The sequence below is a fragment of the Puma concolor genome, chromosome B4 (assembly GCF_028749965.1).
Source record: "Puma concolor isolate L17-30 chromosome B4, mPumCon1.1.hap2, whole genome shotgun sequence".
NCBI classification, from domain to species: domain Eukaryota; kingdom Metazoa; phylum Chordata; class Mammalia; order Carnivora; family Felidae; genus Puma; species Puma concolor.
Window position 1 is genome coordinate 34,888,765 of NC_141673.1, and position 15,161 is coordinate 34,903,925.

The window sequence follows — 15,161 nt, forward strand, 5'->3', positions numbered from 1 at the left end:
TTGAGATAGGCCTGGATTGCAATGTATTTTCCTCTCAGGACTGCCTTTGCTGCGTCCCAAAGCGTTTGGATTGTTGTATTTTCATTTTCGTTTGTTTCCATATATTTTTTAATTTCTTCTCTAATTGCCTGGTTGACCCACTCATTCGTTAGTAGGGTGTTCTTTAACCTCCATGCTTTTGGAGGTTTTCCAGACTTTTTTCTGTGGTTGATTTCAAGCTTCATAGCATTGTGGTCTGAAAGTATTCATGGTATGATTTCAATTCTTGTAAACTTATGACGGGCTGTTTTGTGACCCAGTATATGATCTATCTTGGAGAATGTTCCATGTGCACTCGAGAAGAAAGTATATTCTGTAGCTTTGGGATGCAGGGTTCTAAATATATTTGTCAAGTCCATCTGATCCAATGTCTCATTCAGGGCCCTTGTTTCTTTATTGACCGTGTGTCAAGATGATCTATCCATTTCTGTAAGTGGGGTGTTAAAGTCCCCTGCAATTACCACATTCTTATCAATAAGGTTGCTTATGTTTATGAGTAATTGTTTTATATATTTGGGCGCTCCGGTATTCGGCGCATAGCCATTTATAATTGTTAGCTCTTCGTGATGGATAGACCCTGTCACTATTATATAATGTCCTTCTTCATCTCTTGTTACAGCCTTTAATTTAAAGTCTAGTTTGTCTGATATAAGTATGGCTACTCCAGCTTTCTTTTGGCTTCCAGTAGCATGATAAATAGTTCTCCATCCCCTCACTCTCAATCTACAGGTGTCCTCAGGTCTAAAATGAGTCTCTTGTAGACAGCAAATAGATGGGTCTTGTTTTTTTATCCATTCTGATACCCTATGTCTTTTGGTTGGCACATTTAATCCATTTACATTCAGTGTTTTTATAGAAAGATATGGGTTTAGAGTCATTGTGATGTCTGTATGTTTTATGCTTGTAGTGATGTCTCTGGTACTTTGTCTCACAGGGTCCCCCTTAGGATCTCTTGTAGGGCTGGTTTAGTGGTGACGAATTCCTTCAGTTTTTGTTTGTTTGGGAAGACCTTTATCTCTCCTTCTATTCTAAATGACAGACTTGCTGGATAAAGGATTCTCGGCTGCATATTTTTTCTGTCTAGCACACTGAAAATCTCGTGCCAATTCTTTCTGGCCTGCCAAGTTTCAAAAGAGAGATCAGTCACGAGTCTTATAGGTCTCCCTTTATATGTGAGGGCACGTTTACCCCTTGCTGCTTTCAGAATTTTCTCTTTATCCTTGTATTTTGCCAGTTTCACTATGATATGTCATGCAGAAGATCGATTCAAGTTACGTCTGAAGGGAGCTCTCTGTGCCTCTTGGATTTCAATGCCTTTTTCCTTCCCCAGTTCAGGGAAGTTCTCAGCTATTATTTCTTCAAGTACCCCTTCAGCACCTTTCCCTCTCTCTTCCTCCTCTGGGATACCAATTATGCGTATATTATTTCTTTTTAGTGTATCACTTAGTTCTCTAATTTTCCCCTCATACTCCTGGATTTTTTTATCTTTTTCTCAGCTTCCTTTTTTCCATAACTTTATCTTCTAGTTCACCTATTCTCTCCTCTGCCTCTTCAATCTGAGCCGTGGTGGTTTCCATTTTGTTATGCATTTCGTTTAAAGCGTTTTTCAGCTCCTCGTGACTGTTCCTTAGTCCCTTGATCTCTGTAGCAAGAGATTCTCTGCTGTCAGCTATACTGTTTTCAAGCCCAGCGATTAATTTTATGACTATTATTCTAAATACACTTTCTGTTATATTATTTAAATCCTTTTTGATCAGCTCATTAGCTGTTGTTATTTCCTGGAGATTCTTCTGAGGGGAATTCTTCCACTTGGTCATTTTGGATAGTCCCTGGCGTGGTGGGGACCTGCAGGGCACTTCCCGTGTGCTGTGGTGTATAACTGGAGTTGGTGGGCGGAGCCGCAGTCAGACCTGATGTCTGCCCCCAGCCCACCGCTGGGGCCACAGTCAGACTGGTGCGTGCCTTCTCTTCCCCTCTCCTAGGGGCGGGATTCACTGTGGGGTGGGGTGGTCTGTCTGGGCTACTTGCACACTGCCAGGCTTGTGATGCTGGGGATCTGGCGTCTTAGCTGGGGTGGGTTAGCAAGGTGCACAGGGGCAGGAGGGGCAGGCTTAGCTTGCTTCTCCTTAGGTGATCCACTTCAGGAGGGGCCCTGTGGCAGCAGGAGGGAGTCAGATCCGCTGCCGGAGGTTTGGCTCCGCAGAAGCGCAGAGTTGGGTGTTTGCGTGGAGCCAGCAAGTTCCCTGGCAGGAACTGGTTCTCTTTGGGATTTTGGCTGGGGGATGGGCGGGGGAGATGGCGCTGGCGAGCGCCTTTGTTCCCCACCAAACTGAGCTCTGTCGTCAGGGGGCTCAGCAGCTCTCCTTCCCTTTGTCCTCCAGCCTTCCCGCTTTCTGAGCAGAGCTGTTAACTTATGACCTCCCAGACGCTAAGTCGCGCTTGCTGTCAGAACACAGTCCGTCAGGCCCCTCAGCTTTTGCAAGCCAGACTCGGGGGCTCTGCTGGCCGGCGAGCCGCCCCTCCGCCCCGGCTCCCTCCCGCCAGTCCGTGGAGCGCGCACCGCCTCGCCGCCCTTCCTACCCTCTTCCGTGGGCCCCTCGTCTGCGCTTGGCTCTGGCGACTCTGTTCTGCTAATCCTCTGGCGGTTTTCTGGGTTATTTAGGCAGGTGTAGGTGGAATCTAAGTGATCAGCAGGATGCGCGGTGAGCCCAGCGTCCTCCTACGCTGCCATCTTCCCTCTCCTCCACCATTATTCTTAATAGAATAATTTGCAACAAGCCAGTTGTAACATAATACAACTGTAAGAGGAATGATAATCATAGTAATGAAAGAAGACATATATTGAGTTCTCTCAACGTGCTGGCATGTACCCAAGCACTTTATTTTTAGGTAACAGGGTAACTTAGCCAAGCTCATAGAACCATAAGTGATAGAAATAGGATTTGAACTCAATCTGATTCTAGAAACTAGATATAAGTGTTTGGCATCAATACATGTCTCTTCACAGCAAGAAATATTAATTTCTGCAAGATCCCATTAAAAGTAAATCAGGAGGACTATATGAAAATGTGAAGAGGTTGGGCATTATCATTTTTTTCAACTATGGGTTTCATATTTAGAAGGTACCCTGAGTTGCTTCCTGATATGAAAGATGAGAACATCCTCATACTTTTATTTCTTTCTGTCTTCTCCCATTTAATTCCCAATTTTTGTCAGTTATTTTTTAAATTTTAATTTATATTTTCCCCTAAACATAATTCATATAGATTTTAAAGTTTATTTCTTGTTTAAATTAATGTTCACTGCTATCCTTTAACATGCCTTCTCTATTACTGAGATACTTACTTTGTTTTCTCTCTTGGTTGGCCAAAGTTCACGATCATGTAACCTGTTTCTCTCCCTCCCCAATAGGGATCATCGGATCTCTTTTAGATAAGAATATTTGCCTGTGGCCTTTTTAATTAGAATACAAAATAATTGATTACAAAAATTAGAAAGTAAGTATTTTTTCCTCTTAGTTTTGTTTAGTTTTGTTTTGTTTTAGAGGTTATTAAGTATACTGGGAAGTCTTTTTATTTCCCCTTTCTACTCTGCTTGAAGTCCCTAGGAATCTTTATGCCAGTATTTTTCAGTGTTGACCCTTCTGTATTATTATTATTTGAAAATATGAGTATAAGCAAAACTTCTGTTAGTATTTTATGTTATATTAATTCTATTTTCTTTCCTGGGTACACCAATTTTATGTTTGTTGTATCACCTTTATCTGACTTCCATTTCCATTAGCTTTTTCTCTGAATTACTTTAAAATATTTGACTCTTTTCATTCTTTTTGAGAAGTTTCCTTAAGTCCATTCTGATGTCTGTGGATGTACTTGTAGCAGCCTTTATTTGTTCTGAATATGCCTTTTATTCCTATAATGAATATTCCAATTTCTATATTTAGTATTCATCCACCTAACTTTTTATTTCTATTCATCTTTAATATCTTTTCTTTGATTTTTTTAAAGGGGAACTTTTTAATCTTTAATTTATTGAATCTCTGAGTTTGTTTTTTTTTTAATAAGTAATCTACTTGAAACTCTTGAGCATTCTGTTTCCTGACATATATTTTCCACCTTTGTCTTTGCTTATATTTCTTCCCCTCTCAAATACTACCACTCCATCTCCCTGGTTCCATATAAAACCCTTTCATTCTTAGTAATTGCTTATCTTTGAATGTGTAGAGTTCTATCTTGTCACACTATTTTATAAAGAAATTCATGTCATTCAAATGGAGCCTGGATTGAGTGGTCTAGGAAACTCCACATCTTCAATTCAGATTTATTCTCTGGAACAGTGGTTGTCAATTTTTTTCAAGATAGTGAGAAATATTTTAGGCTTTGCAGTACATACAAAGTGACTCTGCTGTTGCAGCACAAAATTACCTATGGAAAAGATGTAAATGTGTGGGCATGGCTATCTATGTTCCATTAGAATTTTATTTATAAAATCAGACAGTGTGTTGTATTTGACCCATGGGCAATATTTTATTGATGTTGGATCTTGAATATCTGTTGCTCAGGGGTAGAGGGGAGGCCTTTTGCCAGTAGTGATGTAGACTGATAATGCAACTCATAGGTGCAGTGAAGTGCAGTAAATGATAGCTTGATTCTGTCACAGGAATGGTTGGTGCTAGCTTGGCAGAAGCTGTGCAGTTCCTTGAAACTGATTATCCTACTTCCTGTGTGACCTGTAGAGTAGTGATACTTTATTACTTTCTACCTCACTTCCTTCCTGGACATTCTGGCTTCATTTCTTCTTTTCCCAGATGTAGCAATGACCAATATACTTTTGGCAGTAGTCAACCTGGCTTTTTATTCTCTTTTTAATCTATATATATGGCCTACTTTTATTAACTAGGATCTTCAGGTAAGCTTTGAGCATCATAAAAAATGATATAATTTAGAAAAGTTAGGTCTTGAAAATATGAAGTTAATTTACTTTCCAAATTGTTGTCTTACATACTGAGTTTTTACAAATCCATTCAGAAATTCAATTTATATCTTTACATTTGGTTTTATGCAGCCTCTGAAAGGAATGTCTCTGACTCAATGAGTATAGGTCCTTGGAGTAAAAAATCAACCCCCCCCCCCCCCAAAACAACCAAATGTGTAATAGTGCAGAATACTTGTAGTTATCATAACAATATAATTCTGTCCTACTTCTTAGAGTTCATTCACTTCACAGACAAGTTTAAACCTTAAGAATGTGAGATGAGTAAGATAAAGCCATTCTCCAGGCAGAGCTTATGACCTAGTGAAGAGAGCTCTAAATAAGTGAAACAACCTATTTAACATCCTTTTTAGTATGTTTAATATTATAAATGTTGCCTAGGACTAATGTACTATATAATCTGTATATATAGTTAGATAGGTTTCATATATTAGATATATTTTAGGCATTTATAATATACCATTGTATTTAAATTTTGTTTATATTTGACGATTGTTTTTCGTAGAAAATATGAACTCTGGGTACTCTGATAGAAACGTTAAAAACATTTTTTTTTTTAATGTTTATTTATTTTTGAGAGAGAGACAGAGCACGAGTGAGGAAGGGGCAGGAAGAGAGGGAGACACAGAATCCGAAGCAGGCTGCAGGCTCTGAGTTGTCAGCACAGAGCCTGATTCTGGGCTCGAACTCACAAGCTGTGAGTTCATGATCTGAGCCTAAGCTGGACGCTCAACCAATTGAGCCACCCAGGCGCTCCTCTGATAGAAACTTTTAAATGTAAACTTTGCCAAAGGATATTGTTTGTACGTTGATATGATTATTCATTTAGTATTTTTTAAAAATTCAGCAGTGTCCAACATTGTTATTTTTCATTTCATTTTGTTTGTGTATTTTTTTCCACAAAGACTTGGAAATACATAGAATAAATACTACAATTTCCGAGATAATTAATTTGGGAGAGGTTCATGAGTAACACTGTCTTAAATTTTTCTTTCTGATATGGTGGCTGTTTTTACTGTAGTAGTATTTCTAAACTTTGATACATTCCTTACCTTTTTATTTGTGTGGAAAAAGCGAAAAGAATAGCTGATAACCTTAGTTTATTGAGGAAACTAAGGCTGAGTGGGATAACTACAAGAAGTTATACAACTAAGAAATAAAAGAACTAGGACACAACTCCCAGTTTGTCAGATTAAAGCCAATACTCTTATCTATGTGTCAGTTAAATCACTGGGCCAACAATTTATCTTTAGGTAATTCAACAAATGTAGATCTTTACATAATTCTTGTCTCACAATTTCCTATACCTCACATTGTTTCTTCAGCAAAAATTATTTGGATAATTAGCTTATTTCAATTTTTCACTGGCTGTATTTATTCATTTACTCAACTAATATTTACTGAACTCTCGGGAAAAATAAAGCAAATTAAACAAACATAATCTCTAACCTCTTAAAGCTATTTCCACATCAAAAATTTGTTGGTCTCTTTACGATAGTTACCATGAGAAGTTTTTCACTTATTCTAGAGATGTATCTATTATTTAAAGTATTTTGGGAATGCTGTTTTTCAGAGCTTTCTTCACAGTCTAACTCTTAATCTTCACCAAATCCTAAATGAGTTTTGCTCTTAGGGTATATATTTTAATTGGGAAACAACTGAACACCTCCAGTAAAAGTTGTTTACCTAAAGGCAACCAGGAAAAGTTACATGGTCAAGTTAATGAATTCCTTTTTTTTTTTTTTTCTTTTTCATTGAGTTACCTAGCCCCCTGTCTTGTTCATGAAGATTATAAATTAAAGTATGATGGGCTATTTCTCTGACTTTGAATGTAAATCTAATACAGTTCCATCAAAGAATTGTTTTTTTGTAGCAACAAATGGCAGACTTCTTGGGATATTATTTCTAAGTCTTCTGACCTAATTCTGAAAAGAAGCATTCATATGTTTAAGCAATTTTTGAAATAGACAATCTGATTGGTCTTCAGACATACCCTATAGACTTACTTGGTCTATATTTGAACAGAGAAAAGGAAATGAGATATAACCTAAAATGAAATAAAGGGAAAATGCCAAAGTGGTGGTAGTATGTTTTTGGGGTCATTGGAGAGAATGTTTACACAAATAATAATTTTTACCGCTTCCTGCATCTTTTTATCCTATTCCTTATGTTTGGTGTGTCCTCAACTCCATTTCTGCCCAACTATAATGCTGCTTTTATGCAACGTTTCTGATCTCTCCTATAGTAATGATGTTGGGTCATATAAATTATGCAATGTAGTGTAATTATTTGGAATGTACCTTTCGCTCTATCAAATATAAGCTCCTTTAAAGCAGATATTGTGTAATTTGTGAATGTTTGTATCCCTTAATTGTAGCCCTATTATAATTAATATCAAGTGGGTGAACAGATGAATACATGAACAGAAGAGATTCTATATAAGACAAATTTATAGGGATGACATGTAATTATGTATGTAATTCTTTGAGGAATAAAGTAAAGGATGTACTTTAGTCAGGAGAAAAGGAAGAATTAAAAAAAAAAGTCAAAAAATTTTAAGTACTAATGAATCCCATATACATTATGCATTGGAGTATATCTGAAATCAAAGTAGATTTATGTAAGAAGGAAGAAGTGAGTTAAAAGAAAATGTGTCCAGAGATACCTGGGTGGCTCAGTTGCTTAGACATCCGACTTCAGCTCAGGGCATGATCTCATGGTTTGTGAGTTTGAGCTCCACATCAGGCTCTGTACTGACAGCTCAGAGCCTGGAACCTGCTTCAGGTTCTGTGTCTCCCTTTCTCTCTGTGCCTCCCCTGCTTGTGCTCGCTCTTTCTCTCTCTCTCTCTTTCTCTCTCTTTCTGTCTCAAAAAATAAATAAAATAAACATTAAAATAAAATGTGCCTGAAGCACATGTGTACTTTACAATTTTTATACTTCTGGCAACATTAAACTATGAAGGGCCAAGGACAATCGTATGTCTTATACTTGGTAGAGAGAGTTTTCATCATAGAAACTAATAAGAGTTTTCAGTACTTTAAATATTTTTTCTCATTAAATATTATTGTTTTTCAACTTAAAATTTTACAGGTACCTGTAGAATATTGGACATTCAGATCCAGGATCCATTAAGACTCTATCACCTTGAATCAAGGATTTAACTGATACCCTCCTCCATCTTTTATTCATATCAATTAACATTTTTCAAAAAAAATTGACAAATTCACCATAAGGGAATTTTTAAAAAATAATACTACCCACGTTTTCAAATGCCGAAGAATAGCAAGGTGGTAAAAAGAGAATTAGATGATGAAGTTATTGAGTCTGTCAAAGACCTTCTTTCCAATGAAGACTCAGCTGATGATGCTTTTAAGAAGAGTGAACTAATTGTTGATGTTCAGGAGGAAAAAGATATAGATGTTGAAGAGGAATCAGAAGTTGAAGATGAAAGACCAGCTTGGAACAGTAAACTACAATACATCCTGGCCCAAGTTGGATTTTCTGTGGGTTTAGGAAATGTGTGGAGATTCCCATACCTATGTCAGAAGAACGGAGGTGGTAAGTTTTGGGGGGTTTTGTTTTGTTGTTCAGTGATACGTTGCTAAGTAAATTGTAATTGACTGTTTGAAATAGCTCCTGTTGTTGCTGCAGTCTCATTATTTCAGAAAGTATGAATTCCATTGTAAAGCCAGGGAGACTCCTTTGTTGGAAGTGAGCTCACCTCTGTTTTCAGATTAGGTTTCCATAGAGGCAGATGGCTTGTTATGAATACTCAAAGAAAGATTTCTTAAGGGTAATACATTCTCAAATTCTTTCTGTGGATGTTATTAAACATCTCTAAATTACTGAACTTTCTAACAAATGTTACAGGCATTCCTTATGCCTGTCAGTTATTCTCTTTGGAGAAAAACCTAAAGTTTCTGATATAAGACAATACTGGTAAAACAAGTCACAAAGAATTTTTTCTACACAATTTATGAACTCTGAATTTGAAATAATTTCATTTTACCACACAAAAATTGTGTTTATTTTAGAGTAATTATAGTGTTCAAATGCTGACCAAAACTTTGTAGATCCCAGTGGAAGGGATTTAACCAGATAATTAATGTATTGCTAGGCATTCTTCATCCTTAGATACCATATATATTTGATTCCTAATTCTATAGTATTTGGGGACAATGTTTAGTTTCAAAAAAAAACTTTAAAGAAATTAGCATCCTTGCTGGGTTCTACTCCTGAAGCCAAGACTACACTGTATGTTAACTAACTTGAATTTAAATTAAAAAGGAAATCAGGATCCATAACTTTAAACAAAAATAAATCCATCAACGTAATGGTCTAGCTTTTTGTATTTGTGCATATAATAATAAGGGTTACTTAGCAAAAATTGTCTTAAAAATCAGTAAAAAACATATTCAAGGGAATGGCTTGTTCATGTAGGACACAAGCTCTATAGGTTACCAAAGTCAAGTAATACTAAGTTAACTAACATTTGAGTTGAAACTTTATTATCTATATACGTACATGGAAGCTGTGAAAATAAATGTGGTTAAAAACTAAATATTAACTAAATTTCATTGTACAAAATGTAGAAAGATTATTTTGGTATTTGATCCCAATTTGTGATAGTTTAGTTGACTGGACAAAAATATGGTTTTATACTTTCTGTACAAATCAAATGAGATAATATAACCATTCATTTGTGAAATTTCTTTTTGGATTAAAAGATAAAAAGCTAAGGTGTTCTGATGACAAAATATATGTAAGATCTTACTTAGTTAATTCAACCAGGCACAAAACAACAGGTTTGGAAATAGTAGCCTGTTAGACAAATCTGCCTGAGAGGTAAGAATTGATACCTCTTGATGTCAATGATGTGATGCACTACACATCACTCCACTGAAACCATATGCTCCTTAGCCAGTCATGAACATCACATAGGAATTATTTATCAAATCAGCTATAAGCAGCTGTATACTACCCTGCTTTTTGTTTCTCCTGAGTCATCCCATTTGCCAAGACTAGAAGAAGATGTGTTCTGATCTTAAGCCTTTCACTTTATGAGCCTTACTGGCCATACTGTTGAGGAAGAAGGCTGTATTGCCTGAAGTCAGGTTGCCATCTATTTAATGCAAATTGTGTTTTGGTGGAGAACTCAAAGGATTTCATATTTAGAAATTAGTTATTAGACAGAATGGCTCCTCCTCCTTATTGTCATATGTAATAGGAGTCAAAACGTTCTTCCTACCATTGTTTCCTCTCTTCAAATAAAAAAAAATACTGGACAGCGATATAAAATGCCAGTGGACTTTTTCATTTCAAAAGGGCTGTCAATACAAAAGGCTGTACCCAACATGCAGTATAGTATTGAGCCTTACAGGTATTTGAGTTGTATTTTCTGGCTGTTTAGTCAGATAACCTGAGACTAGTTGAATCTCATTCATTTGTCATTTGAGGCACTTTATGAATAATAGAACTAAAAAGTGGTAAACCCAGCATAAGTTGATTTGTTTGAAGATATTAAATTTAAAGTACAATGGGTAAGCTTAGTAAATAGTGTAATATAGAAGCTACCAGCTCACATTTTGAAGTCAATTTGGCCTTGAAGCCTGGCTGTTTCCCAGAGTAGCCATATGACTTTTTCCAAGTTAACTTACTTCTGGTTTAGTTCCCACACTTGTAAAATGAGGGTAATAAGGGTACTTACCACATTGGATTCTTGTAAGAAAAAATGAGTAACTACATGTAGCATGCTTAGAAATGTGCCTGGCAAATAGTAAATGCTCATTTATATCTTAGCTATGACTATTTTTAACATGGAGGTTAGTGTTAGAGTAATTTCAGTTAGAAGATAAAGCTAAGTATCTAATAGCATGTCGTGCACACATAATTGAGGCACTATCGCCAAATCCAGTTTTAATTCATTCTCTCCCTCTCTAGTCATGCACACATACGTGAATGTGTTCACATTCTAGGACTAGGCGCATGTATTATTAAAATGCTCTTTCAGTCCTTTGGGAAACATTTTCAGGTCATTAGCACCTCAATGTAACTAATCATTTTAAAAATTAGATTTTTTTTTTTTATTGTTCATTTTTTAAGGGCACTTGTCAGGATGAGCACTGGGTGTTATATGTAAGTGATGAATCACTGGCTTCTACTCCTGAAACCAGTACTCCACTGTATGTTAATTAACTTGAACTTAAATAAATAAATTTTTAAAGAATTAGATTTTTGATAATTCTGTTTTATAAACTCATGAATCCATGCTTTACATTACATACCCATTTGTAGAATCAACTTAAGTCAGAAAGACTGAAAATCCATCATAAGTAAGTAGAGATTTTCTGTGGACCACTATATTAGGGAAATTCTTGTATGTGGTCATTATTTCAGAGATATATACTAAGATAAATAATTTGAAAAAAAGTAATGTTTACTTCTTCAGCAGAATAACCACCAGAACAATTTGAACAACTTCCAAAATCTATTCAATTCCACTAAATAGTCTTTTTTTTAATGGGAAAATACAACAAATGGATTCTTATGTTATTATTAATGCATTTGATGCATTGACACCCCCAATTGCATGATTTACTTGACAGTATCTGGTTGGACAAAACTTCAGATAAGAAATTTGAATGTAGGAAGTCCATCCTAGGGGTTATTTAATGAATGATTTGCATGTGTATTCTTATGTAGGAATGAATATGTTTCACATTTAACTTTATCAATTAATAGGATCTAATATTAACATTGTCAAACTTATTCACATTTTAAAATAACTAGTCATATGTCTTAATTTGAGATGTTGCTATAAAATAATTTTTAAGTATGAAAACCTTACTACAAGGATAATATATAAATTTGCACATGTATTTTACAATATATATTAAATATCTTAGTTTTTCAGTCAATGTCACCATCCCTTCACAGAATTTTGGAAAACAAAAAAATTCCTGAAATGTACCTTGTAAATGAAGTATATATGGGAAAAAATAACATTTGTCTGAGGTAGAAGTTCTTATTATTTTTCTATTTTTTTTTTCTTTTTCAATCTTGGCAGCCGCTTCTCCCCTGTTGTTATTTAGGGAGAAAAGTCAGCTGTAATACTAGAATATCTCGTTCACTCTAATTTATATGATTTGGAATGCATGATTTAGATGAGTTTGAATAAGATTTAATAAATCACTTGATGAGCAATGTGTGAATAAGATTTCTTGGAGTTTGTGAAACCTACTTGAGAAAATAATTTTAAGAAATCAATTATTTTTATGGAAAATGAAGTCATGCCCTTTCAGTAAGATGAAACTAAAAACTGTATTCTTACTTTAATCACAATTATTTTTTATCAGACGCCCTTTGTAGCAGTCAAGTTTGGGTTTCAAATACTAGAAAGTTTAAAATGATGAAATTTCATTTTCTTCAAAGTCCTTTAGAATTATACTATATAGAAGTTCAAATATTGTCTTTTATGAGATTTTCAAAATTAGTGCATTGTCTACTGTGACTATTAAAAATGTAATCTATTTTATTTGTCCTTGTTTCTGTAGGTGCATATCTTTTGCCGTATTTAGTACTGCTTCTGGTAATAGGTATTCCCCTTTTTTTCCTGGAACTTTCTGTGGGTCAGAGAATTCGGCGAGGAAGCATTGGTGTATGGAATTACATAAGCCCTAAACTGGGTGGCATTGGATTTGCAAGTTGTGTAGTAAGTTTCCTGGTATGGTGTATGCCATATAATTTTTACAGGGTTTGTAATGGTACAGTTTTCATTTATATGAAATCTTTGTGTATTTCTATTCAACTCTTTAATCGTGTTTTTAAAAAACATCTTTGGAGTTTGCACTAATATGCAAACCAAGCTGTAAATATTAATACAGTTCAACCTTGATAATGCCTGTTAAGACCTATAGGAATCATCTTTTTAGAAAAGATGATGTGTTTCAAGTAAAAATGAAATGAGGATTTTTAAAATGTTGAATGGGGTTTTATGCATTTCATCTTGTTCAAAGAAAGGGGCATGAGAGATGTAATTACACTGTTTTGTTTTGCAGGTGTGCTTTTTTGTGGCTCTCTACTACAATGTCATCATTGGCTGGAGTTTGTTTTATTTTTCTCAGTCTTTTCAGCAACCTCTACCTTGGGATCAATGTCCTTTGGTGAAAAATGCTTCACACACTTGTAAGACATGTACCATGTACTGTTTTGTATATAAAGATCATAAAGTTGCTAGAAGTGTGAGACTTTGAGATTTTTTTCCTTTTAAAATAATGTGGAAGGGGCACCTGGGAGGCTCAGTTGGTTGAGTGTCCAGCTTTGGCTCAGGTCATGGTCTCGCAGTTTGTGAGTTTGAGCCCCACATCAGGCTCCGTGCTGACAGCTTGCTCAGAGCCTAGAGCCTGCTTCGGATTCTGTGTCTCCCCCTCTCTCTCCCCCTCCCCTGCTCATGCTCTGTGTCTCTCTGTCTCTCAATAATAAATAAACGTTAAAAAAAATTAAAGAAACCTCAACAAGGATACATGTCTGTGAATTTTGCATCATTGTGTTTTCATTGTGAATGTAAATACTTCTCGAGAGTAGTAGTACTTTTCTATGAAATGTTAAGAACTGATTTATAGGCTTACTGGAGGAAGAAATGCCTCATTCCTCTTTCTAGTCTGAAATGACTGTATTACCTTTCTTTCTACAGTCGTAGAGCCGGAATGTGAAAAAAGTTCTGCCACCACCTATTACTGGTATAGAGAAGCCCTGAATATTTCCAGTTCCATTTCTGAAAGTGGGGGCTTAAACTGGAAGATGACCGTCTGCTTGCTGGCCGCCTGGGTTGTAGTTTGCTTGGCTATGATCAAAGGCATTCAGTCTTCTGGAAAAGTTAGTATATTAGAGCCCCTCCTGATTATGCTAATCACCACTCCTGCATGCCCTCCACGCACCCCTCAAGCTCTGCTGTAAATGTCTGGGCAAACTACAAGTACCATGTCATTCTAGGAAATACAGATTGGCAAAAAGTGGTGCTTTTAAAAATGTGTTTAAAGAAAGACCATAAAAATGTGTTTGATAGTGAAATCTGAAGTTATGTAATCTCTCCTTATTTCATCAAAGATCTTTCCTGAAATTTGTGTCAATACTAAACAATCTTTACTTTTGCTATTCATTCACTTGACCCTCATGTTTTAGTTCACCGAAGATGGAGGTGAGACATAGATAACAGGAGAGTGAGTCATGAGGCTCAGGAGATGAGTGCCGCAGACTGCGGTTGCAGCCCTGCTTTGTCCTGAAGCTGCAGAGAGGGGTCTGAGGCAGCTAGCAAGGGCCTCGTGTGGGGCTCAGCTGGAGGAAGAATGATGGGGCAGGGAAGGGAGGTGCTGTAATGTGAGGCTTTGCAGGTCAGAGGGAGGAACTCACATTGTATTGCAGTTGTATTAGAAATCCTGGGAATGTGTTAAGCAGGAATAAGATACCCTGAGTGGTAGCCTGAAAACTAGGAGAATATTACCAGTGATGCAGGACTACTTCTGGGTGTTTGACTTTTGCACCTGGATGGATGGTTGGGCTATTTGTAGAGGCGGAGACGGGTGGGGACATCTGTGGGGAAAATTCAGAAGTTCTTTTCTGGACCTGAAAAGTTTTAGAGACCTGTTAGGCTTCTACATGGAGATGTCAAGGAAGCTGTAAATGTCTGGTTAGGACAATTGCTTTTCTATGGTTAAACATTTGCTTAACTTTATTTTTTTTTAATTTTTTTTTTAACATTTATTTATTTTTGAGACAGAGAGAGACAGAGCATGAACAGGGGAGGGGCAGAGAGAGAGGGAGGCACAGAATCCGAAACAGGCTCCAGGCTCTGAGCTGTCAGCACAGAGCCTGACGCGGGGCTCGAACTCACGGACCGTGAGATCATGACCTGAGTCGAAGTCGGACGCTTAACCGACCAAGCCACCCAGGCGCCCCAACATTTGCTTAACTTTAAACGTGAAAACTTGTGAAGCGGAAAGTACAACCTTGGCATTGCTAATTATTCAGTCTTGGGAGACTTAACAGGGGCCGCTCCTTACTCCAAAAGCTTTACACACTTATAATGGGATTTTGATTAATGAAAAAATAAAGACTTTTTTGCTGTTTCTTT

General features: G+C 36.5%; 1 protein-coding gene across 3 annotated transcripts in view; it reads left to right on the plus strand.

Annotated features, from left to right (window-relative positions):
• Positions 1-15,161, plus strand: part of SLC6A15 (solute carrier family 6 member 15) — a 44,590-nt gene that overhangs the window by 15,070 nt on the left and 14,359 nt on the right. For all 3 annotated transcript variants that reach the window (XM_086712714.1, XM_086712715.1, XM_086712716.1), the window contains exons 2-5: positions 8,123-8,590; positions 12,586-12,743; positions 13,090-13,216; positions 13,725-13,906. In XM_086712714.1, the coding sequence (XP_086568840.1) occupies positions 8,302-8,590; positions 12,586-12,743; positions 13,090-13,216; positions 13,725-13,906 (756 nt within the window). In that variant the 5' untranslated portion in view covers positions 8,123-8,301. The remainder of the gene's footprint in view (positions 1-8,122; positions 8,591-12,585; positions 12,744-13,089; positions 13,217-13,724; positions 13,907-15,161) is intronic.